General features: G+C 44.4%; 2 protein-coding genes across 5 annotated transcripts; both read right to left on the bottom strand.

Moving 5' to 3' along the window:
* On the bottom strand, nt 1-26,671 carry LOC116550208 (protein FAM71F2). Of its 4 annotated transcripts, none has more exons than XM_032276054.1 (5): nt 26,591-26,671; nt 7,435-7,619; nt 5,750-5,999; nt 3,662-3,780; nt 1-501 (listed from the first exon to the last, which is right to left on the bottom strand). In XM_032276054.1, exons 2-5 carry the CDS (start codon nt 7,512-7,514, stop codon nt 378-380), a joined length of 573 nt encoding a protein of 190 aa, XP_032131945.1. In that variant the 5' UTR covers nt 7,515-7,619; nt 26,591-26,671; the 3' UTR covers nt 1-377. The 4 variants fall into 4 exon arrangements, with proteins under 4 accessions (XP_032131945.1, XP_032131944.1, XP_032131946.1 ...); XM_032276053.1 differs by lacking the exon at nt 26,591-26,671 and adding an exon at nt 11,337-11,935; XM_032276055.1 differs by lacking the exon at nt 26,591-26,671 and adding an exon at nt 7,745-8,391.
* Nucleotides 24,493-26,783, bottom strand: HILPDA (hypoxia inducible lipid droplet associated). The gene is made up of 2 exons (XM_032276058.1): nt 26,591-26,783; nt 24,493-25,712 (listed from the first exon to the last, which is right to left on the bottom strand). The coding sequence occupies exon 2, from the start codon at nt 25,642-25,644 to the stop codon at nt 25,453-25,455; it is 192 nt and encodes a 63-aa protein (XP_032131949.1). The 5' UTR covers nt 25,645-25,712; nt 26,591-26,783; the 3' UTR covers nt 24,493-25,452.
* Between the last annotated feature and the right edge of the window lie 9 nt (nt 26,784-26,792).

Genomic DNA, 26,792 nt, shown 5'->3' on the forward strand with positions numbered 1-26,792 from the left:
TCTCAGGGACTTCTTCATAAAAATGCAAGAATGGACTGATACACAGACAGTAGTTTTTCCCACCTATTTTTCCAAAAACTGTGCTCCTGTTCCCAGTCAGTCCTTTCCCAAACTGGAGCCTCCCAATAGCACAACCTACAACAATTAGAGACTCACTTGGAGGTTTATTGGCAGAAGTACAGAGGCACCTTGTTGGAAACACCATCTCACCTCTCCCATGGTCCTCTGACCCACAGTGGGAAAGGAGTGTTATAAGAGGTGGTAGCAAGTACACCCATGCCAGGGAGAGCATGTTTTGTCTGGTGTCAGGGTCCCAAGAAGTGCTCTCCTAGGGAACTGGCTGCAGGAACTTGTAGAAAGTGCTCATGAGGGTCCTCTTATTCCCAGAGGCTGTGGCTCAAAGCAGCTCTCATGGGTATATTCAAATTGATTGGAGATGCCACTGGCGAGGGTATCTTACAGCTTCTGTAATTGCCTGTTTCAATGGCAGTGTCATCGTTCCTGTTGGAGGCCAGGGAATTTTGGGGTTATTGAAAGCAACGGAAGAAAAATAAAACATTGTTAAAATTTAACTTAAAAATCACTTTCGGTTGGACACAGTGGCTCACGCCTGTAATCCCAGCACTTTGGGAGGCCGAGGTGGGTGGATCACTTGAGGTCAGGAGTTCGAGCCCAGCCTGGCCAACATGGTGAAACGTTGTCTCTACTAAAAATACAAAAATTAGCTGGGCATGGTGTCACGCACCTGTAATCCCAGCTATTCAGGAGGCTCAGGCAAGAGAATCGCTTGAACCCAGGAGGCAGCGCCTGCAGTGAGCCGAGATGGTGCCACTGCACTCCAGCCTGGGTGGCAGAGCAAGACCCCATCGCAAAAACAAAACAAAACAAAAAAACCCACCCACTTTCTAATTATGCCTTTTTCCAACGCCAGTGCCTTGAACATATGTGGAAATATGGAAATGTGGGGCAGTAACAATATGCATATGTGGAATGATGTTAAAGGCAACCTGAGGAGAGAAAGCCACAGAGGAGAGGAGGAGGGAGCCTGGAGCTAAGGCCTGCCCTGCTGGAGGAACAAACAACTCTTCGAACCTTAAGCATTGCTGCAATGTGTTGAGAATCTAACGCATTATGACTCAAGACAAAATCCAGGGGACCAAAAATTTACGATCAGGGAAATGAGAGTGAGCTGGGCTGCCTGAGGGATTGCCAGCCTTGGTAACCAAGGGCTTGGGCTGTCACATGGGGAGAGGCCTTTGTAAAGAGCTGCTGGCTCCTTCTCCTCAAGCTGAAAGAGAGGGCCTTCCTGGGACAAACCAGGGAGCTTGAGCTGTGGCTCCAGGGCTCTGGGAGAATAGTTGCTTCTGTGTCTAGGAAGCAAGGTCTTCCTCTCCAGTGCCTGGTCAAAATAGATGTTTCCTGAGGACCAGATGTGGACTGTGCCAGAGGGAGAGAGAGAAAGTACATACAAGCCTGGAGCCACTGTAAGCCCTACCCAAGAGGACTTCTTAAAGGGGTGATGGGATAGCTAATGCTTGGGACAGCATGGACCCTGCAGAGCCACAGTTGGCCAGGGGAGGGGGCAGGTAGTTGCTGGGTGGCCAGATGAAAGGGAAGTGTTGCAGTTGAGGGGTCAAAAAGATTGCAAAGAACCCAAGAAAGCTCCTGGCCAGCTGTGATGGCTCATGACTGTAATTCCAGCACTTTAGGAGGCAAGGTGGGAGAATCACTTGAGCTCAGGAGTTTGAGACCAGCCTAGGCAACATAGCAAGACCTTGTCTCTACTAAAAATAAAAAAAAAAATAATAGCCGTGATGGTGTGTGCCTGGAGTCCCAGCTATTTGGGAGGCCGAGGTAGGAGGATTGCTTGAGCCTAGGAAATTGAGGTTGTAGTGAGCCAAGATCATGGCACTATACTTTAGCCTGGGCAACAGAGTGAGATACTGTTGAAAGGAAAGGAAAGGAAAGGAGAGCAGAGGGGAGGAAAAAAAGAAAGAAAGAAGGAAAGGAAGGAAGGAAGGAAGGAAGGAAGGAAGGAAAGAGAGGGAAGGAAGGGAGGGAGGGAGGGAGGGAGGAAGGAAGGAAGGAAAGAAAGAAGTTCCTAAGAGGAAAAAAGTTAACTTTAAACAGGAAACAGAAAAAGAAGAGTGACAACCCAGTTCCCCTCTAGGAAAGGTCACCTTGATAGGGAGATAAGGAGGAGGTGTGATAAGTTCAGAGTTTTAATTTTTAGACATTAGATATTTTAATTTCAGAATTGAGGCTGCTTTTGCAATTTAAATGGGACAAAGGACATTTTATATTCTCAGAGAGAACCCATATGCTATGTGGCCTGCCCAGAAAGCCAGCTTTTATCTGGGGGCAAGAGGAAAACTTCTCCCACTGAAAAAGTTATGAAGGGTAGACAAAATAGATTTGCATTCTGATGATACCCTACAAGTTGCACTTGTTCAGCATATTGGTTGCACTATCTTTCTTTGAGTTTCTAACACTTGTTACAGAAAGAATCTAATACAATTATTATTTAGTAAATTAATGAAACTTTGGAGCTACTGGTTGTTTCCCTTATTCTGGCCATTTTGCAGAAGAGGCAGGTGAAGGCTAGGTGCAGTGGCTCATGCCTGTATTCCCAGCACTTTAGGAGGCCTAGGTGGTTGGATCACCTGAGGTCAGGAATTCGAGACCAGCCTGTCCAACATGGTGAAACCTCGCCTCTACTAAAAATACAAAAAATTGGCCAGGCATGGTGGCTCATGCCTGTAATCCCAGCACTTTAGGAGGCCAAGGCTGGTGATCACAAGGTCAGGAGTTCGAGTCCAGCCTGGCTAACATGGTGAAACACTGTCTCTACTAAAAATACATAAATTAGCCAGGCGCAGTGGCAGATGCATGTAATCCCAGCTACTCAGGAGACTGAGGCAGGAGAATTGCTTGAATCTGGGAGGCAGAGGTTGCAGTGAGCTGAGATGGTGCCACTGCACTCTAGCCTGGGTGACAGAGCAAGACTCCTTCTCAAAAATGAACAAACAAAAAGTACAAAAAGTTACGTGGGTGCAGTGGTGGGCATCTGTAATCCCAGCTACTTGGGAGGCTGAGGTGGGACAATCGCTTGAACCCAGAAGGTGGAGGTTGCAGTGAGCTGAGAGATCAGGCCATTGCACTCCAGCCTAGGCCACAAGAGTGAAACTCTGTCTCCAAAAATAATAATAATAATGATAATAAAATAAAATAAAAGAAGAAGAAGAGGCAGATGAGGCCAAGAGAACTAGGGTTTTACCCCAGGGACCCTTGCGAGCTTGGATTGGAAATAGTCAATAGCTAGCTTCACCACGAGTCTGCTTTGTCAGCTTACACTACTTTGCATTAGTTTTCTCATCCTCACTCCTTTTATTGAACACCTGTCATTAGAAAACTCTGGGGTTTGCCTTGGGAGTGAATATTCAGATCAAACAGCCAAAGTCCTTGTTTTCAAAGACTAGTTCCTTTGTATTCTAGATAGTCATGCACATGGCTTTTTTTTTTTTTTTTCTTTGACAGAAAAAGCCATGTGCATGACTATCTAGAATACAAAGGAACTGAGCTAGGTTGGTAGAGGGTGTCATTGACCCCATGACTTCACGCTGGAGGAAGGGATCTGGAGCTGACCCCACGAAGCACCCACCTGTCTGCTGTGAGCTGGGGCTTTCCTGAGAGCTGTGAGAAACTGCCACTGGTTTGCTCAGCCGCCAGCAGCATGAGAGTCTCGCTGGGCTGGGGGGTTGACAGGAGGCTGTTTTCAGGCTGGATGGAGAAATTTAGAGTCAGGTGTGTGCTGAGAGTGTTCTTGGCCTCCTCAGGGCAGAATTTTGTAATATCACAAACCCCTATGGCAGTTGAGTTTCACAGCCTAGCCCTGGGAATCTGTTCCTTCAGTATTAAGCCCCCAGAATCATCAGACAAAAAAACGGGACCCCTGGCAGGGTCACACACCCTCCCCGGTCAACTATGGTGGCTGCTCTGTCCAGAGTGCAGATCTGAACATTCAGAGGCAGAGCTGTCAGGCTATAAAACTGCTGACCCTCAAAGTCAGTCACAACATACGTGAAGCACATAACTTAAGTGAGAGAAGAAAAGCATTTAGATTCTGAAATCTGAAGGTTTTGGACAGTCTCATCTATTGGCCTTCCTTCCTGAGATTCTACACCAAGCAGGACCTGGAAAGGCCTTATGCGTGCCAAAGACATACCCCAAATAATCCAAAGAAGAAGGGCAAATACTTGAGGAAATATCTGCAAAAGCTTGTAATTAAAGGGTCAAAAATCCTGATGTATCAAAGTTTTATTTTACAAATCAATTTAGAGAAACACAAGATTGCCAATTGAAAAATGGCCAAAGAACACAACAGACAATGCCATAAATACATATATACGTATATGGCACTGTATATATACATGTATATACATATATGGCATTGTATATATATGTATATACACATATGTGGCATTGATATATATAATATATATAAACAATCTTGTGTTATATATATAGAGAGAGCTATAAATACATAACAATGTAACAATTGTTATATATATATATATATACATAACAATGCTGAAACTCATTGAAAATCAAAGAGATGCCCCCCTTTTTTTAACCTATTATATGAGGAAATTTATTAAAATGTTTACTGCTCAATTGTAACAGAATACACAGTGACACAGCTACTAATTTTTTTTTTTTTGAGACAGAGTTTCACTCTTTCACCCAGGCTGGAGTGCACTGGTGCAATTTTGGCTCACTGCAACCTTCGCCTCCCCGGTTTAAGCGATTCTCCTGCCTCAGCCTCCCCAGTATCATTACGGGGGCCCACCACCACACCCGACTAATTTTTGTATGTTGAGTAGAGACAGGGTTTCGCCATGTTGACCAGGCTGGTCTTGAAATCCTGATCTCAGGTGATCCACCTGCCTCGGCCTCCCAAAGTGCTGGGATTACAGGCATGAGCCACTGCGCCTGGCACACAGACACTCATATTGGTGAGAGTATAATGTGGTATGATCTGTATGGAAATAATCTTGTAATATGTGTCAAGAGCCTTGAAAGTGTTCATGCTCTTTGAATTCTACTTCTAAAAACCAATCTGAGAATATTACCAGAAATGTAGATGATACACATAAATACTTGTTTTAGCATTATTTACAATAATAAACAAATAAAGGCCAGGCACAGTGGTTCACGCCTGTAATTTCAGCAGTTTGGGAGGCCAAGGCGGGTGGATCACATGAGGACAGGAGTTTGAGACCAGCCTGGCCAACATGGTGAAACCCTGTCTCTACTAAAAATACAAAAATTAGCTGGGTGTGGTGGTACATGCCTGTAATCCCAGCTACTGTGGAGGCTGAGGCAGGAGAATCACTTGAACTTGGGAGGTGGAAGTTGCAGTTATCTGAGATCGCACCATCACTCTCCCACCTGAGTGACAAGCAAGGCTCTACCTCAAAAAAAAAAAAAAAAAACAAAAAAGAAAGAAAGAAAGAGAGAAAGAGAGAAAAAGAAAGAAAGATTGATTTTTAAATGTCTAACACTAGAACTGATTAAGCAAATTTTAATTCATTCATATTACTGAATAGAAATTATCAAAATTATATTTACAAAGGCTTTTAAAAGACATGGAAACATGTCTATACACACACACACACACACACACGCACTTACATATATATATATATATACTTATTTCTCGACAGGTCCCGGAGGGAGGCCCACTTACTGTTGTTTCCGTGGAGCTGGTGGGCATCTTGGGCACCAGGCAGTGAGTGAATTCGATTCTTGGGTCTTTGGTGGTGATGGACAGGCCTTTCTGCAGAATTTTCACCAAGCGGATCCAGAATTGAAACACAGTCTCTGGGTGTTTTTCGTGGAGCCTCAGGTAGTAGATCTTCTCGGTCACTGTCCTAACCCTCAGAATGCGTCGGAGCCGGTCATAGATTCGTAGCTCCACATACTTCAGGGGGAGAAGCCTGGGCATAATCAGGACGTTCCCATGGGGAAGGCTGTGGTTTCAATTGACCACATGGGTGCCCACCTAGAGGTGGCTCAGCATCACTGGCATCCTACCTTTCTGCCTGGGGAATGCTGAAGGGAGAAAGCTCGTGTAATGAAAGTGCGGGTGATCGCTAAGACTGACTCCTCTCCAACTGCCAGGACTTTAGCAGGAATACAGGTGTGTGCCAGTATGCCCAGCTAATTTTTTTTAGAAGTTTTTGGTAGAAACAGGATCTCCCTATGTTGCCCAGGTTGGTTTTGAACTCCTGACTTCAAGTGGTCCTCCCACCTTGGCCTCCCAAAGAGCTAGAATTACAGATGTGAGCCACTGTGTCTTGCCAAGATAAGTATAATTAATTCCACTTTACAGATTTCAAGGCTGAGGCTTAGAGAGGCTAAGTGATTTGCCCAAGTTTAGATCTTATTAAGTATGACCTGAAACTAAGATTTCCTGACTCAATTTCTAGGACTCTTTCTCCCTATATCCTGATTTACTGTGTTGAAAGGGCAAGGAAAAGGCTGGATGTCTCCTGTATACCTAGTATTTTTTTTTTTCAATCTCAGCACTTCAGAGTTTTGCTTGACTTTCATATCCCCACCTTTTCCTTGGAAACCCCCTCTATATTGACAAAAAGAACATTTTTAAATGTCTAATAATAGGGAACTGGTCAAGTAAATTTTAATTCATTCATATTACTGAATAGAAATTATCAAAATATTTAAAAAGAGATTTTAAAAGACATGGAAATGTGTCTACACACACACACACACACTCTCTCTCTCTCTCTCTCTCTCTCTCTCTCCCTCTGTCTCTCTCTCTCTCACAAAAAAAGGAAGCCAGGATTCTCAAAAACTAGGCTCTAGACAAAGACTGCATACTGCCCTATCCCTGCACAAAGCACAGTGGCTTGGTATATACAGACACTAAATAAATACTTGCTAGGCTGGGCGTGGTGGCACACACCTGTAATCCCAGCAGTTTGGGAAGCCGAGAGGTGGATGGATCACCTGAGGTCAGGAGTTCAAGACCAGCCTGACTAATGTGGAGAAACCCTGTTTCTACTAAAAATACAAAATTAGCTGGTTGTGGTGGCACATACCTATAATCCCAGCTACTCAGGAGGCTGAGGCAGGAGAATCACTTGAACCTGGGTGGCAGAGGTTGCAATGAGCCAAAATTGCACCACTGCACTCCAGCCTGGGCAACAAGAGTGAAACTCTGTCTCTAAATACATACATACATACATATGTACATACATACATACTTGCTAAACAAATAAATGAATGAATTCTAAAGAGTTTATGCACTAAAGAACATTGTCCTTTCTTTTGATCTAAAATCCAGCTACAAAGCAATGCATATCCCAGTCAATCATTCCATCCCTTCCAGACCCTCCCTCAAGCCTTTACCTGCTGAGGGTGATGACTGGGGCATCACCAGGTGTGTTCCAGGTGGAAAACGGACCCCGGGGCCAGGTAACATTGGCCATCAGGAGGACATTGGGGAGTGGCAGGGAGGGCACTGAGGAGGTCACCCCAAGGATCACGGTGGTAGACCTTTCACAGACATCTTTCCAGTTCCCGGGCTTAGTGACCTAGAAATCAGCCAGAGGTACATGGGTCAGAAAGAAGCAGAAAACAAGATGTGGAAAGATACAGATGCTGGAAAGGGGCGCTTCATCTGGGGGCAGGTGTACGGCACACAGGGCTGGGCCCTGACCTGCTATTGATCCTTTTCGTTGGCTTCCCCAAATAGACTTCAAGGTCCTTGGCCTCAGGAGCCCTGTGTTGTCCTTCTCTGTGTCCTCTGTTTTATCTAACTGTGAAAAGATGCACTAGCAAGAAAAAGCTGAGTGGCACTGAAGTTTTCATTCCCCCACCCTTGGGTAGGAGAAGCTGGCCCTGGTTTCTAGTGGCCTAGAAGGGAGATTGTGTGAACAAAGTCCAGAAGGGGAGGAAAGTGAGGAAAGAGATGTTGAATGGGGAAGACCCAGAGAGCTTGAGTTGAGGGAGGTTTGGAGCACTAATCCCAGGATGAGGAAGGGGCCATCTTGTTGCTGGGTCTTGATTGGAATGAGGACCTATTCTCTGGAAGCACCAGGAGGCTGTCACAGGACAGAAAGACTGGATGCGTGGCCTGGCACTGGGCACTATGTCTCAGCTAAGACACCCCTCACTTCACTGTGCATGGCTGGCAGAAAAGCACCAGAAGTATGGCCACTAAGGAGCCACAGGGACCAAGGTAAGGAATGTATGAGGAGGGACCCCTCTGTTCCCAAGGCCAGAGGACCTTCTCCCAATGCTCTACATCTTTTTTAGAAAACAGAGAATGGGGCCAGGTGCTGTGGCTAACGCCTGTAATCCCAGCACTTTGGGAGGCTGAGGCAGGCAGATCACCTGAGATCAGGAGTTCGAGACCAGCCTGACCAACATGGAGAAATCCTGTCTCTACTAAAAATACAAAGTTAGCCAGGCATGGAGGTGCATGCCTATAATACAAGCTACTGGGGAGGCTGAGGCAGGAGAATTGCTTGAACTCGGGAGGCAAGGTTGCAGTGAGCTGAGATCATGTCACTGTACTCCAGCCTGGGCGACAAGAGTAAAACTCTGTCTCAAAAAATATATATATAAGAAAATACAGAATAGGGTCTCACTATGTTGCCCAGACTGGTGTCAAATTCCTGTTTGATCCTCTCTTCTCAGCCTCCCAAAGTGCTGGAATTACAGACACAAGCCACTATCCCAGCCAATGTTCTAGACTTTGTAAAACCATCGACACCACTGCACAGTCCTTGGTGGAAGTGGGGACAAGGGAAAGCCCAGGGGATGACTGAAATGTAATTTCCCACCAGCCTGACCAGATGGTGTTCCAAGAAAAGTGATTTTTGATTTTGGAAAAAAAAAAAAGTGACACTTCTTGGAGCCCATGTTGAGGAATGAAATTCATGTCCTCTGCAAAACACAGAGGATTGTACACATTAAGTGTCCAATAAATGTTTGTGGGTGATGCTGCTTTGGGATGATGATAGTGATGGTGATGTGGAGGAGACGGAGAGAGGAAGCAGTGTAACTGCACTGTAACAATGATAACTATAACTAATATGTGGATTGCATCATTTCAAGTAAACTTTGAGCTGTGTGGTTGTTTATGCCTATAATCCCAGCACTTTAGGAGTCCAAAGCAGGAGGATCACTTGAAGCCAGGAGTTCAAGACCAGCCTGGGCAACATAGTGAGGCTTTGTCTCTATCAAAACATTTCTTCAAAAAATCAAACTTTGAACTTTACTGTGGGAGTCAGTCTCTCCCTAGCAGGTTCTGAGTTTGCTGCTGCCTTGGTAACTTAGTGTCCATTCAGATAATCTAAACAGTTTTAATATCAGGCCAAGGAAAACACATTAAGAGGCCAGGTGCTGTAGCTCATGCCTATAATCCCAGCATTTTGGGAGGCTGAGGAGGGCAGATCTCCTGAGGTCAGGAGTTCAAGGCCAGACTGACTAACAAGGTGAAACCCCATCTCTACTAAAAATACAACAATTAGCCAGGTGTGGTGGCAGGCATCTACAGACCAGCTACTCAGGAGGCTGAGACAGGAAAATCGCTTGAACCTGGGAGGCGGAGGTTGCAGTGAGCTGAGATCGCGTCACTGCACTCCAGCCTGGGTGATGGAGCAAGACTCTATCTCAAAAAAAAAAAAAAAGAAAAAAAAAAGAATAGAAAACACATTAAGAGAACATATTTGCAGCCAAATCATTACACCCAAATAGAAATAACTAGAAATTAGATCCTGAGACTGGATTTCCAATGTTACTGCTCTGTCTCCACCAAGGGTATGTTAGGAATGAGCTCACCCCAGATTTGCCAGCTGATCACCCAACTACACATCTGCCAGGGGCAGCACAGGAGCAGCAGGAGCCATAAACACAGCTCTCCAAAATCTTGAGACTCCATCAGGGAGTAGCTCATTGCTCTGTAAAGAGTCTCTAAATGAAGCCCAATACTCACCTCCAACTGTTCCCACCTTCTCTCCTATAACCCCTGGCTGCTTTCCCCCTCCATTTGAATGGGTCTGTCTTGCAGACCTCCCTGCATTCCAGTCTCCCTGCCTTTCCTCAGGTACTCTGAAGCCCCTCTGTCTGGGATATACTCCCCCCTGCTCTTCCACTTACCAAAATCTCAGCAGTCTCTTAAAGAATGGCTTAAGACCCTTCTGTAAAGTCTTCAGACAAAGTCCAGAAAGAATGCCTTTAACACTCTCTGCAGCCACGCCTGGGGCATCAGCTGGTCCAAACTCTCTGACATACAACTTGCTTAGACAGTTACCAAATAACAGGTAAACCAAACTCATAGGCTTCCTGGCCAGGGACACTCTCTGATCTTTCTCTGTACCTCCTGCTCTGCATGCAGTAGATGTTTAGTGTGTGCTTACCGGCTGACTAACTGATTATGCTCTCCTGCACAGGAGCGCGGGTTCAGGCTAGACCGCTAGAGGGAGGCAGGCAGCACCTGCGGAAGACTTGATACTTAGGAAAACGATCACCCTCCACTCCCAGTAGCTCCATCCCAGGCTCACTTCCATTGGTCATGTCAACACCACCCTTTTAGGGAATGGTAGGATCTGGGCAACGCCTATTTACCCAGTGTCTTTGCTTTCAAATAAGGCTGTTTCTAAACCACCCAGAGTGAGGAGGTTGGATTTCAGAGCAGAGTTTCTAACAGCAACCTTCATTCCCTGTAACCATCCAGTTTGAACAAGTGGCCCAGAAAGGGCCTGTGAATCCTGCCTGGAGACTGAGCTCTGATCTCTCCTTTTGTAAGGTATAAATTGATTTCCTTAAAGCAGATGACCTGCTGGGATCCTCAATATAATACAGGCATAAATGGAGGTGAACATGGGACCCAGACCTTCTGGTTTTCTCTAGCTTTGGTGGCTTCTTTGTCCTCCCCAGGGCTTTCAAAGGCCACAGCATTTCCTAACCATCCCCTAGGAACAAGTTTTGGAAAGAGAAAGACAGCTGGCCCTGAGCGCCACGAGGGTACCTGGATAAAGTTGCTTTCAAACACCACCGAGTCGGAGAACAAGTTGAATTCTGGAGAATGAATTAGTTGACAAAGAAGGCCATTTTCCACCCCAAGTTCCACTCCAGGGCCTGGTTCCCTGACCTCAGGTGGGAAGCCCCTGATTTTACTCATTGATTCTTGGGAAGAATGGGCTGGGGAACATTTCTGGGGCTCCACGTAGACCCAGCCCAATGGCAAGATGTTGATGTGATCTGCCCCCACCTCCCCAGCTCTTTCTCCTCTCCTTACTTACGGGCTGTCCACCAGGGCCGGGAGGGCCTGTCAGCTCACAATGGCAGGAATGACATCAAGGAATGTGATGGTGACAACAGAAAAGGAAAAAAAAAAGAAGAGGAGAGGAAGGACAGAGGATGTGCCAGGCTCTTTTCTCCCTCTTTCCACCAACTACAAACCAGCAGTAATGCAGCCTATTCCACTTTTTAAACATTCAGTCATACTCCAAATGGGGAATATGACCCTCCCAAAGTTATGCCAAGACAGCAGTGAGCTGGCCAGATGCAAGGAAGTCTCTGGGGAACAGGCTTTCATTCTCTTGCCTCCCAGTGAAGCCTGTTACAAAACTTCTGTGTGACTTGTTCACCTGCTCAGAGAAGTCTAAGGGTAGGAGAAAGGGAGTTCCTCTTCCCTACCCCCTCTCATGGGAGAGAAAAGGAGATTTTTTTTAAAAAAGAAATAAACACCTATTAACCAAACAAACAGGCTTATTCATTTGGAAACAGTGGGCAAAGGAGAAGGCAGTGGCACAGTTGTGTCCTGGAGCCAGACCAAAAGAGGTCATGAGAGCTGGTTGTTGCATTTTCCAGAATGTTACAAGCCAGTTGTTAAACACAGCAATTATTAAAACTTTTTTTTTTTTTTCGAGACGGAGTTTTGCTCCTGTTGCCCAGGCTGGAGTGCATTGGTGTGATCTTGGCTCACCGCAACCTCTACCTCCCAGGTTCAAGCAATTCTCCTGCCTCAGCCTTCTGAGTAGCTGGGATTACAGGCATGAACCACCACGCCCAGCTAATTTTTTTTTTTTTAATATTTTAAGTAGAGACAGAGTTTTTCCATGTTGGTCAGGCTGGCCTTGAACTCCTGACCTCAGGTGATCCACCAGCCTCGGCCGGCCTCCCAAAGTGCTGATATTACAGGCATGAGCAACTTGGCCAGGCCATTTTAGATATGTTTTAAAGGATAGTGTTTCCATGGCCCTAGTGAGACATTTTTAAAAGGCCTTTGTAATTTTAAGCCATTAATGTTTTGAGATTGTTTATTACCTCACCGTAACCTAGCTAATCCTGATTGGTAACAAGAATAAACTCTTAGAAGTAGAATTGTTGGGAAACTGAGGCAGGTGGATCATGAGGTCAGGAGATTGAGACCATCGTGGCCAACATGGTGAAATCCCATCTCTACTAAAAATACAAAAAGTAGCTGGGCATGGTGGTACATGCCTGTAATCCCAGCTACTTGGGAGGCTGAGGCAGGAGAATTGCTTGAACCAGGGATTGGGAGGTTGCAGTGAGCCAAGATCACACCACTGCACTCCAGGCTGGTGACAGAACAAGACTCTGTCTCAAAAAAAAAAAAAAAAAAAAAAAAAAAGAAGTAGAATTGGTGTGAAAGGATGAATATGAGCCAGGTGTGATGGCTCATGCCTGTAATCCCAGCACTTTGGGAGACTGAGGTGAGATCGCTTGAGTCCAGGAGTTTGAGACTGGCCTGGGCAATGTGGTGAAACTCCATCCCTACAAACAATAGAAAAAATCAGCCAGGCATGGTGGTGCATGCCTGTGGTCCCAGATTCTCAGGAGGCAGAGGTGGGAGGATCACTTGATCTTAGGAGGCAGAGGTTGCAGTGAGCCGAGATCATGCCACTGCACTCCAGCCTGGGTAACAGAGTGAGACCCTGTCTCAAAACAAATAAATAATTTGAAAAAAAAAATAGTGTATATGCTGGTGGATACCACTGTAATGGGCATCATAACAAGTATACCAATTTATATTTCTACCAATAATGTTTGAGAGCTTGTGCTTCTTATAGATCTACCATCCCAGTATGTCATCAAGCTTTTGAATTTACCAGGCTGAAAGTTTTTAAAACAGTATCTCAATGTAATTTTAATTGGGTATCTTTTCATTTCCTTCATTGGTTTTTATTCTATGAATTTTTAATTCACAACATTTGCCAATTTTTCTATTAGGCTACTGGTCTTTTTCTTATCTATTTTTTAGGCAATATTTTCATATTGGAAAGATTGAGTTGTGATTTTTTTCCTAATTTTAAATTTGTCTTTGAATATGTTTATTGTAGTTTTATAATATTTTCATTTATGGCTTTGGGATTTTGTATGATATTTTGACAAAGTTTCCCCATTCTAAGATTATGCAATAATTTCCCCATGGTTTCCTGAACTACTTTTACGGTTATTATCTTTCTATTTAAGTCTTTAATCCACCTAGGTTTTTTCCTGGTGTGTGAGGTAAAGTCTAGAACCAATGTGTTTGTCTGTATTTCCCCAGATGGCTATCAATTGTCCCATGTCACTTATAGTATAGTATGTTACATCTTTCACTACTGATTTGAGATTCATTCATTTAACAATTAGTTATTAAGTGTCTACTATATATGATGGGCATTATCCTAGATGCTTGGAATAAATCAATGAACAAAATAAAAAGCCTACATTTAAGCAAGGGGATTCCAACAATTAAAAAAAATGATATAGTGTGTTAGGAGGTGGTAAGTGCTATAGAAAGAAAAGAACAGGATAAGGGGGAGCAGGAATGTTGGGGATGGATGTGGTGGAAGGTTGTGCTATTAAATAGGAAGGTCAGTTTAAGCCTCATTGAGATTCATGAGGACAATGCCACCTTTCTCAGAATCAAAAGTCTTAACTATAGTGAGCCAATTTCAGAATTTATTTTACATTGTCTTGAACTGCCTATTCACATGGTGGCACTATACTATTTTAAATATTGAGGATTTATCGTATTCGTAAACCTTATCAGGTTAGTTTGAAGGAGATAATGTTTTCTTTTTTCTTTTCTTTCCACAGGTGTTGATCTCATGAAGGAGACAATTTTTCAGGGATGAAATTTGAATTTTTTTTCTTTTGTGGCATGGTGGCTCACATGTGTAATCCCAGCACTTTGGGAAGCCAAGGTGGGTGGATCACCTGAGGTAAAAAGTTCAAAACCAGCCTGGCCAACATGGTGAAACCCTGTCTCTACTAAAAATACAAAAATTAGCTGGGCATGGTGGTGCATGCCCGTAATCCCAGCTACTCTCGGGAGGCTGAGGCAGGAGAATTGCTTGAATCTGGGAGGTGGAGGTTGCAGTGAGCTGAGATGGTGCCACTGCACTCCAGCCTGGGGGATAGAGCGAGGCTCCATCTCAAGAAAAAAAAAAAAAAAAAAAGAGCTATGGAGTTAAACCAATGATTTTTTTTTTCTTTTGAATAGCAAGGCATTGCTTATTTGGCAGGTTTTAAAAATTGTTTGCAGCAATACAAGTAATTGCTTACAACTGGTTCCTGTTTCTGACTGGATAAAACTCACAGTAGCAAAAAGACTTTCACAATAACAGCTCCTGAAAAGTTGGTCATAAAATAAATTACTAATTTTAAATTCATAAAAGAAGTACCTGACTATAATTGCCAAACATGAAGAAATCACCAGTACTAATGTACTGATGTCCTTGTACAACTGACCTATATCAGAGTGCCTCATTTTCAAAATTAGGACCCTCTCATATTTCTACAATTTCCAAATGAATTATCAATTTTTGAAATCAGAATATTTTTTAACATGACTTTAAAAGTATTTAAGGATATTTGTATCTTCAAATATTTAAAAATTATTATTAAGAACAAACAAAATATTTAAGGTAAAAAGAAAATGAATAACATTAATATCCATATCTAATCACTGGAATTATAAATTCACAGTGCAGGCCAGGCGCAGTGGCTCATGCCTATAATCCCAGCACTTTGGGAGGCTGAGTTGGGTGAATCACTTGAGGTCAGAAGTTCAAGACCAGCCTGGACAACATGGTGAAACTCTGTTTCCACTAAAAATACAAAAATTAGCCATGTGTGGTGGTGCATACCTGTAGTCCCAGCTACCCAGGAGACTAATGCATGAGAATTTCTTGAACCTGAGAGGCAGAGTGCATTAGTCTGTTTTCATGCTGCTGATAAAGACATACCCAAGACTGGGCAATTTACAAAGGAAAGAAGTTTAGTTGGACTTACAGTTCCACATGGCTGGGGAAGCTTCACAATCATGGCAGAGGGTAAGGAGGAGCAAGTCATGTCTTACATGGATGGCAGCAGGCAGAGAGAGAGCTTGTGCAGGGAGACTCCTCTCTTTAAAATGATCAGATCTCATAAGACTTAATTATCATGAGAACAGTACAGAAAAGACTTGCCCGTATCATTCAATTACCTCCCACCAGGTCCCTCCCACAACATGTGAGAATTCAAGATGAGATGTGGGTAGGGACACAGCCAAACCATATCATTCCACCCCTGGCCGCTCCCAAATCTCATGACCTCACATTTCAAAACCAATCATGCCTTCCCAACAGTCCCCCAAAGTCTTAACTCATTTCAGCATTAACTCAAAAGTCCACAGTCCAAAGTCTCACCTGAGACAAGGCAACTGGACAAGTTGGAAGTCCCTTCTACCCATGAGTCTATAAAATCAATAGCAGGTGCCGGCCCCGGTGGCTCACGCCTGTAATCCCAGCACTTTGGGAGGCTGAAGCAGGTGGATTACCTGAGGTCAGGAGTTTGAGACCAGCCTGGCCAACATGATGAAAACCTGTCTCTACTACAAATACAAAAATTAGCCAGGCGTGATGGTGTGCACCTGTAATCCCAGCTACTTGAGAGGCTGAGGCAGAAGAATCGCTTGAACCCAGCAGGCAGAGGTTGCAGTGAGACAAGATTGCACCACTGCACTCCAGCCTGGGTGACAGAGCAAGACCCTGTCTCAGAAAAAAAAAAAAAAGCAGGTTACTTCCTGGATACAATGGGGGTACAGGCATTGGGTAAATACAGCCATTCCAAATGGGAGAAATTGGCCAAAACAAAGGGGCTACAGGCCCATGCAAATCCAAAATCCAGCAGGGCAGTCAAATCATAGAGCTCCAAAATGATCTCCTTTGACTCCATGTCTCACATCTAGGTCGTGCTGATGCAAGGGGTAGGTTCTAATGGTCTTGGGCACCTCTGCCCCTGTGGCTTTGCAGAGTACAGCCTCCCTCCTGCTGCTTTCACAGGTTGGCATTGAGTGTCTGTGGCTTTTCCAGGTGCATGGTACAAGCTGTTGGTGGATTTACCATTCTGGGGTCTGGAGGATGGTGACCCAGCAGGGACTCTGTGTGGGGGCTATGACCCCCACATTTCCCTTCTGCACTGCCCTTACAGAAGTTCTCCATGAGAGCCCCCACCCCTGCAACAAACTTCTGCCTGGGCATCCAGGCATTTCCATACATCTTCTGAAATCTAAGTGGAGGTTCCCAAACCTCAATTCTTGACTTCTGTGCACCTGCAGGCTCAACACCACATGGATGCTGCCAAGGCTTGGGACTTGCACCATCTGAAGCCAGGGCCTGAGTTCTACATTGGTCCTTTTCAGCCATGGCTACAGCAGTTGGGATGCAGTGCACCAAACCCCATGCTGCACATAGCCTGGGAACCCTGGGCCCAGCCCATGAAACCACTTTTTCCTCCCAGGCCTCCAGGCCTGTGATGGGAGGGGCTGCTATAAAAACCTCTGACATGTGCTGAAGACATTTTCCCCATTGTCTTGGAGATTCACAATTGGCTTCTCCTTACTTAAGCAAATTTCTGCAGCTGGCTTGAATTTCTCCTCAGAAAATGGAATTTTCTTTTCTATCACATTGTCAGGCTGCAAATTTTTCAAACTTTTATGCTGTTTCCCTTTGAAAACTGAATGCTTTTAACAGCACCCAAGTCACCTCTTGAATGCTTGGCTGCTTAGAAATTTCTTTCACCAGATACCCTAAATCATCTCTCTCAAGTCCAAAGTTCCACAAATCTCTAGGGCAGGGACAAAATGCTGCCAGTCTCCTTGCTAATACATAACAAGAGTCACCTTTGCTCCAGTTCCTGTCAAGTTCCTCATCTCCATCTGAGACCACCTCAGCCTGGGCCTTATTATCCATATCACTATGAGCATTTTTGGTAAAACCATTCAACAAGTTTCTAGAAAGTTCCAAGCTTTTCCACATTTTCTTGTCTTTTTCTGAACCCTCCAAACTGTTCCAACCTCTGCCTATTACCCAGTTCCAAAGTCCTTTCCACATTTTCAGGTATCTTTCAGCAATACCCTACTCCTGGTACCAATTTACTGTATTAATCCATTTTCATGCTGCTGATAAACACATACCTGAGACTGGGAAATTTACAAAGAAAAGAGGTTTAATTGGACTTACAGTTCCATGTGGCTAGGGAAGCCTCACAATCATGATGGAAGACGAGAAGGAGCAAGTCATGTTTTACACGGATGGTAGCAGGCAAAGGAGAGATCTCGTGCAGGGGAACTCCTCCTTTTTTTAAAAAACCATCAGATCTCGGCTGGGCACAGTGGCTCATGCCTATAATCCTGGTACTTAGGGAGGTCGAGGCAGGCAGACTACCTGAGGTCAGGAATTCAAGGCCAACCTGGCTAACATGGTGAAACCCCATCTCTGCTAAAAATACAAAAATTAGCCAGGCATGGTAGCAGGCAACTGTAATCCCAGGTACTTGGTAGGCTGAGACAGAAGAATCACTTGAACCTGGGAGGCAGAGGCTGCAGTGAGCTGAAATCACATCACTTCACTCCAGCCTGGATAACAGAGTGAGACTATCTTGAAAAACAAAACAAAAACAATCAGATCTTGTGAGACTTATTTACTATCATGAGAACAGCACAGGAAAGAATTGCCCCCATGAGTCAATTACTTTCCACCAGGTCCCTCCCACAACACATAGGAATTCAAGATGAGATCTGTGTGGGGACACAGCCAAATCATATCACAGAGGTTGTAGTGAGCTGAGATTGCACCACTGCACTCCATCCTGGGTGACAGAGCAAGACTCAATCTCAAAATTAATTAATTAATTAATTCGTAGTGCATTAATACATCAATATCACAAACATATCCTGTGTGATATAAAGATATAATTACTGATTCATCATTTGCAGATTTGTACTCTATTACCATACTCATTTTCTAAAATCTTTGATATTTCCATTTTTATAGTAACAAAAACCCAAATGGGAATATAATTGGCCCCGAATCTATCCTTCCTCTGTTTCCTTTCAATATTGTAATTGGTTCTCTTGCTTTTTTTGAAACTTTTTAAAATTAAAAATAAAATTATAATTGGTACTCTGAAATGATTATGCAAAACTGAATAATTTTTAGACTCCTATATATTTGCTTTCTTGATTTGGCAAAGTTCTCGTAACTATTAAGGCCCCAGGAACATTTTATCTTCAGGAAATCTTGTCGGCCACATTTAAACCTCTCAAACTTTCTAGACAATATTACTTTAGGAAGATTTTCAGGTCACTCTTTTACTTCTCCCTAATGCATATTCATACATGTGCACAGGCAGACTTTAGGCATTCTGTCATTTGAAATTCTGATTCCTTCCTTTCCACTTCAATTCAACACTGTATAACTGTCTTGGCAGGGGTGTATTTTTCATTGTTTTACTGCAGAGGTTTGCATAATAAAGGCCTGTATAACATGTATCCTTCGATATGCCCACATCCACCTCCATAGCAACAAAAACCCTTGTAAGTGACCTGAAAAGGAAAAGGCAACTGTGGTGGCCAGTCTTCAAGACTGTGATCCCCGCCTCCTGGTCTTTGGAGTAGTCTCTCTAAGTCTCTATCCATTACGTATCAAGGTTGGGCTGTGTGACTGAAAGAATAAGACGCAAGTAGTGGTATGTCCCTTCCAACATTAGGTTATAAAAGGCACTGCAGCTTTCATCTTGGTAGCTTTCTCTCTCCATACCAGCCCCGCCCTGGCCCTTGCCCCCTTATCATTCCACCTAAGGGGAAGCCATCTGCCATGTCATGAGCCGCCTTATGGAGAAGTCCACATGATGAAGAACTAAGGCCTCCAGCCAATAGCCATCCAGGAACCAAGGCCTGCCAACAGCCATGTGAGCTAACTTGGAAATGAATCCTCTAGCTGCTGATGAGACTTCAGATGACTGCAGTCCCAGCCAACAGCTTGACTGCAAACTCATGAGAGGTTCTGGCTCTGAGCCAGAACCATGTAGCTAAGCCACTCCCAAATTCCTGACCATCAGTAACCGTATGTGATAATAATTGCTTGAAACTGCTAAGTTAATGTGTATGTGTTACATAGCAATCGACAACTGATATACTAACCCCAACAAGTACAGCCCACCACCACCAAGAAGAAATATACAAAAAAGAAGGGAAAGCTTTACATAAAAAGTGAGATGAAAGCGATTTCTTTTTAGTTATTGGGTAATAGCTTTCCTTTGAAGCACTTTTAGCACATTTCCAGCATGTATTGTCTTGCTTTCTCTATATTCTCCCATCCAATTATTAAGTTCTGTCATCCCTGGGCACCTAAGATCTATTAAAATCTGAGAACTTCATATAATATTTTTAAATTTAACATTACATTTTGCTAATAAGTCTTATATGAGTATAATGTTCTCCAAATTAGAATTCCTCAGATTACATTGAACTATTTAACTTTTATTAATTATTTGATTCTGCAGGTTATAATGGTAAGTAAAAGAAAAAAGATGCCAAATTGCATTCATACGATTAAAATAATACAGAAATTTCCAGTTTGGGCATGGTGGCTCACACCTGTAATCCCAGCACTTTGGGAGGCTGAGGCGGGCAGATCACTTGAGGTCAGGAGTTCAAGACCAGCCTGGCCAACATGGTAAAACCGCATCTCTACTAAAAATGCAAAAATTAGCCAGGCGTGGTGGTGCATGCCTGTGATCCCAGCTATTCAGGAGGCTGAGGCAGGAGAATTGCTTGAGCCCAGGAAACAGAGGTCACAGTGAGCTGAGATCTCACCATTGCACTCTAGCCTGTGTGACAGAGCAAGACTGTCTCAAAAAAAAAAAAAAAAAAATTCCCCATGTGTATGGACATGGCCTAAAATAAAATAGTAATAAAAACAGTGTTCAAGTGATTAATTATAGGTGATTAATTTGACATATTTTTGCCGTACAAAGCAAATCAAGTCTGTAGGCATTGTTGATGGTCTATGGGCAAGGCAGCATGAAAACATTCTAAGTAATACCCATTTTATAATTTTAAATTTTATACTGGGTTGCCTTTAATTAAAAAAAAAAAAAGAAAAGAAAGGAGTCAAATCCCATGTTCCCACTTAAGAATGTCCCAGGAGTAACAAACAAAGCTCATTATTAACATGCTTTGTTATACTGCATTTCAGAGTTTTAGAAAAAGACCAAAAAAAAGCATGCAGCGGAGAATAGAGCTGCATTCTAGAACTGACTACCAATCAGCTCAGTAGCACTGTCTAAGTGACATAGTCGTCTTCTGCCAATTTTCTCAGCAGTAAAATGAAAAGCCTGGGCCAGACCTGCACTGTCTAGTGCAGTAGCCACTAACCTACCACATGTGAGCAGTGAGTGTTTAAAATGTGGCAAATCCAGGCCAGGCATAGTGGCTCACACCTGTAATCACAACACTTTGGGAGGCTGAGGCAGGTGGATCACATGAAGGCAAGAGTTCGTAACCAGCCTGGCCAACATGGTGAAACCCTGTCTCTACCAAAAATACAAAAAAATAGTCCAGTATGGTGGCAGGTGCCCGTAATCCCAGCTACTCAGGAGGCTGAGGCAGGAGAATTGCTTGAACTTGGGAGGCAGAGGTTGCAGTGAGCCAAGATCATGCCACTGCACTCCAGCCTGGGCGACAGAGCAAGACTCTCAAAAAAGACACAACAAACCAACCAGCACGACCAACAAAAACTAACTAAATTGTGCAAAATCCAAGTAAAGACATATTGTTAGTACCAGTATACACACTTAGTACCACAAAAAAAGTATTTAAAATATCTCCTTAATAATACTTTGTGTTATATTTTGGAATGATATCTTTAATATATTGGGTTAAATACGTAAAAAGTACCTTGTTTCTTTTTACTTTTTAATGTGGACACTAGAAAATTTTAAATTATATATGTGCCTTGCATTATATTTTTAGTGGACAATGCATGACTAGATTGTATCTTAAGCTTTAGAAGCAGTCATTCAAATTCAGAAAGCGTTACACAGCACATAGTACGTATATAAAATAGTCCCGTCTTTAGAGTCCACTAGGTGGCACTAGAGTTCAGGCCACAAGCTAGTAAGATTTAAAATTTGTACTTGCACTTTTTAAATTTATTTATTTATTTATAGATGGAATCTCGCTCTGTCACCCAGTCTGGAGGTTCAAGCAATTCTCCTGTCTCAGTTTCCCCAGTAGCTGGAACTGCAGGTGTACGCCACCATGCCCAGCTAAGTTTTGTATTTTTAGTAGAGATGGGGTTTTACCATATTGGTCAGGCTGGTCTCGAATTCCTGATCTCAAATGACCTACCCGCTTCGGCCTCCCAAAGTGCTGGGATTACAGGTGTTAGTCACAGTGCCTGGCCTTAATGTTTTATTTTAAGAGACAGGGTCTAGTTCTGTCACCCAAGCTGGAGCACAGTAGCATGATCATGGCTCCCTGCAGCCTCAAATTCCTGGGCTCAAGTTATCCTCCCACTTCAGCCTCCTTGGTAGCTAGGCCTACAAGTATGCATCATTATGCCCAGCTAATATTTTTAAAAAAATGGATGCGGGGGGGGCAGGTGCAGTGGCTCACACCTATAATTCCAGCACTTTGGGAGGCTGAAGTAGGTAGGTCACTTGAGTCCAGGTGTTCAAGAACAGCCTGGGCAACATGGTGAAACTCTGTCTCTACAAAAAATACAAAAATTAGCTGGGGGTAGTGGTGCACACCTGTGGTCCCTACTACTCGGGAGACCGAGGCAGGAAGATTGTTTGTGCCTAGGAGGTGGAGGTTGCAGTGAGCCAAGATTGAACCACTGCACTCCAACCTGGGCAACAAAGTGAGATCCTGGATGGAAAAAAAAATTTTTTTTAATTTGAATTTTTATAATAGAGGCAGGGTCTTGCTCTGTTCTCTGGTCTTGAACTCCTGGGCTCAAGCAATCCTCCTGCCTCAGCCTCTCAAAGCACTGGAGTTACAGGTATAAGCCACTGTGCCTAGCCTGTACTTGCATTTTTCTTTTTCTTTTTTGAGATGGAGTTTCACTCTTGTTGCCCAGGCTGGACAGCAATGGTGTGATCTCGGCTCGCTGCAACCTTCAACCCCCGAGTTCAAGAAATTCTCCTGCCTCAGCCTACTGAGCTGAGATTACAGGTGCCTGTGACCACGCCTGCCTAAGTTTTTGTATTTTTAGTAGAGTTGCGGTTTCATTATGTTGGCCCGGCTGGTCATGAATTCCTGACCTCCGGTGATCCACCAGCCTCAGTCTCCCACTGCTAGGATTACAGGTGTAAGCCACCGTGCCTGGACTGTACTTGCAGTTTTCTAAATGAGCTGTGCATAGGCTCATATCCGTGCCTTTGCTGACAGTGTTCTCTTTACTCAGACACCTTTCCCTAAGTTGACCAGGAGGCCTACAACCTACTCATTTTTAAAAAATTGAAATCCTCTAAAGTTTTTCCTCCTGCCTACAAATATCTTTATATACCCCCTATCCTGTATACACATGTCTATCATAAAACCATGGCACATTATTTGTTCACAAGGTTTCCCCCTACTACCTCCTGTACATTTTGAGGCAGGTAGTGATGAGGTCTTAGCTGATGCCTGGCATCCAATAGGTGCTGTACACAATGTATCAGTCAGGATAGACTGTTACACTTCAGTTAACAAAATCCCCAGATATCAGTAGCACAATTCCTGTGCTGCAGTGCAGGTGTCAGTCACCTTCCTGCAACAGGCTCAGTCCTTTTGCAGACGGGTGGTGGGTAAAGGGAAATACAAGAGCATGCCCTAGAGAAAGCAACCGGTCTAGAATTCTCTTCCACATCCCAGTCAGATTGGACAGATTAAGGGCTCTGCTTCATGGCATCATCATTCCAGGACCTACACTAATGGAACAGTTCCATATGAAACACTGCTGGTCACTGCACAGAAGGAAAAAGAGGGCCTCACAGGTTTCTCCAGCACTGAAATGCTCTCATGTAGAATTAACCCAAGTCACTACCACTCACAGCTCACTGGCTAGAACTAAAGACATGGCCCCATCCAACCACAAGGGTTCAACTAAACCACTTGGAGGAGAGGCTTAAAGTGCAGCTCTCCAATTGAAAGTTCAAAAATACCCAAATTACAGAGGCATGAGAATGAGAAAATATATCAAATACAAGAAATATGACTAGGAAAGGGCAACTACTGGCACATGAAACTGTCTGAAATCAGAAAAAGCCACCTACATTTTTGAGAGTAGTACTATGCTAACAAAGTAAGAGTCACATAAACCCAGTCAACCACAAGGGGACCAACTTACCATGTATCCAGAAGGTGGGAAACTGGAAATACTTGATAAGTAACACTAATGTCAACCACAGTGCAATAAATGAAAGTGATGCTTAACCCAGAGACTTCTATCGTGACACTCTGGGAATACTCACTCAAGAAGCAAAACTGGTTTCGGAGAAGACACTGTACTCTACTGTTTCCCTTTGGCAAAAGTAAATCAAATTAATCAAATGATGCACACACTGAGATGGGAGTGTAAAATACTGTCACAGGCAGAGGAGTGGATACAATTGTACATGGGACAGGGAGAAGAGTGGTGGATACAAGGAAAAAAAATAGCTCCAACTTTTGAGGAAAGGCCAAGTTGCTTAGATCTGGGAGAGCAGAAATAATCATCTGTAGTGTGGACACTTTACCAACTGACTTTGAGAACAACTGGAATTAAGCAGTCTTTTTGGTGGGTAAGTAAAACATGCTGAAGAGCACAGAAGAAAAAAGCCACGGCCTCCTGGACTGACAGTCCTCTTTGTCCCAGAGACTCAAGGAGAGGGGCTGGAAGTGGCGACGCTCATTTTTCTTCTTTACAGATCTAGTCACGAGAGGACTACAGTAGTCGTGGCCTAGGCTCACACAACTGGTTGATACAGGGCAGACCCAACTGTTTCTGCCCCCAAATTCAGAGGTTTATTATGTTTTAAACAAAGTGGTTTAAGCACTTTCCTGCTCCAAAGTTTTAAGATGTTAAGCCTCAGGTCTAGAAATTAAGACCCTTCCCTACCAAGAATTTCAAGGGCAGAAGCCAACATGGCACATAGTAGAAACACGTATTCCGCTTTATTAATTAGAAAAAATCATTTAAGCCACATAGTGGCCACAATGTCCGTAACCTGAGCAGGCTCCGGCATCCCACGACCCCCTTCAGACCAACACACACTATGCTGGGGGAAGGACTTTAAAATGCAAAACAATGAGAAATGGGCACTGAACACCCCATCCTCTCCCTCCCAACAGCCCACCCACACACCTCTTCAACTGCTATCCAAACATGGAGGAGCTCTCGCGGAAGAGAGGCTGAACACCAAATAATGGAGCATAAGACACTCATGTCTAAAGGAACCCCTGGCAGATGTTTAGGAAACAGAGTTGAAAACATCCTCTCTCAACAGCTGAAGTTGGGACATCTAAGAGATGTCAGAGCCATACTGCTGAAGAAAGCACAGCATACAGCAGGCCCTGGGGAAAGGGCGAATTCAACCTGTCTCACAGCCATGAGCCATCCATTCACACCTGTGCATTAAACAGGCTCTTTCTTTTCTTTCTTTTTGATGGAATCTTGCTCTTTCATCCAGGCTGGAGTGAAGGTGTGTGATCTTGGCTCACTGCAACTTCCACCCTCTGGGTTTAAGCAATTCAGCTGCCTCAGCTTCTGAGTAGCTGAGATTACAGGCACTTGCCATCACGCCCGGCTAACTTTTGTATTTTTAGTAGAGACTAGGTTTCACCAGGTTGGACAGGTTGGTCTCAAACTGCTGACCTTAGGTGATCCACCTGCCTCAGCCTCCCAAAGTGCTAGGGTTACATGCGTAAATCATGGCAGCCGACCTAAACAGGCTTTGTCCAGGCAATGAGGATCCAGTTAGCCAGGTTCTTCCAGGCCTAGTAATAGTTCTCTGGTTACACTGGTGCTCAGCTTGCCTGCTAAGAATGGGACTCCCATCTGGACACGTGTAGGTCAGTGTTGCAAAATATGGCCAGCATAGAAAGAAGTCTTATCACATGCCTCTAGATGGATGGTCTGGAAGGCCCTTGGGGGGCTCTGTGTTGACTAGCTGGCTTCTGGTGGTCCAGGAGGTCCCAGGCGATGGGATCTCTCGTAAGCCCTCTAGGAACTCCATCACTCTAACAAAGATGGAAAGTAGGGTCAGCACCACACCTAAGAGGTAGAGGTTCAACACATGCTTCATGGCTGAAAGGACCCTACTCCTCCGCAGAGCAGCAGAGCTGCCTTCTGCTTCTGGAAGGCCTCTGGATCCTGAGGAAAGAGAGGAAAGAATCAATCTACACCCTTTTGGGATATGCATGCATCTAGCACTGACTCTTCTGTCCTCCCACGGAGCTGAAGGAGAGGCTTAGCCAGTGAGGGAGACAGGGACCAGGGGATATTCCTACACAGCGACTCTCCAAGTATATTTACATTTCAAATTTCATGGCTGCGGAGCCAGTCTTGCTTCTTGGACTAATTCAAGAACACTTCTTAAAATTTTTACTTTCTTGAAAACTTTGTTCCTGCAAATTGTGCAAAGGGGTTGCACAATGCACAACCCCTGTGCTACAGTGCAGGTATCAGTCACCTTCCTGAAACAAGTCCAGGCCTTTTGCAGAGGGGCGGCGGGTAAAATGGGAAATAGAGCCTGCGCTAGAGAAAACCACCTGCCTGGAAGTCTCTCCCATATCACAGATTGGAGTTAACTACAAATTTTTTGCAAATCCAAATAAATCTGAGGGGCAAATCTGTCAATTTCATTTATTTAACCAACATACCATGAATTTCTGCAATGTGTTAGGTACCCTGGAAGATACTAGGCCCACATGGCAAACCTTGTAGACAAAGGGTTGTTACCACTCAACAGGCTAAGTGCTGGGATAGGAAGGAGATGGTGAATGTGCCTTGGGAGGGTATGGCAGGGACGCCTAACCCAGCACTGGTGGGCAAGGGATGGCCCACGTGGATCCTAGATAGGGCCATTTCAAGACAAAACAGGGCTGGGCGGCTGACTGGCGAACCCGGGTAGGGTTGAGGGCGAGGAGAGAGGCTCCCAGCGGCGCAGCCCCAGCCCTGCTAGGCTGCTGGCCCGGCCTGCACTCGGGCGATGGGAGTCGGGAGCCGGGGAAGCCCATAGGGCCGCTCACCTCCGGGGGAAGAGCCGGCTGTAGCAGCAGGTCGTGTAGGAGTCGGGAGGAAAGTCGGTTTCAAGCAGCAGCGCAGTAGCTTCCCGCCACAAAACGCACCGAAGACAAACGCACTGTCCACCGCAGAACGCCGAGCAAGGCAGCCCAGCCTCCACCCCTTATAGTCGTAGGCCCACCCCCGGAGGGCACGCGCACGCTCACT

Source organism: Sapajus apella, unplaced genomic scaffold, assembly GCF_009761245.1.
Source record: "Sapajus apella isolate SASKATOON/1434 unplaced genomic scaffold, GSC_monkey_1.0 scaffold7, whole genome shotgun sequence".
NCBI classification, from domain to species: domain Eukaryota; kingdom Metazoa; phylum Chordata; class Mammalia; order Primates; family Cebidae; genus Sapajus; species Sapajus apella.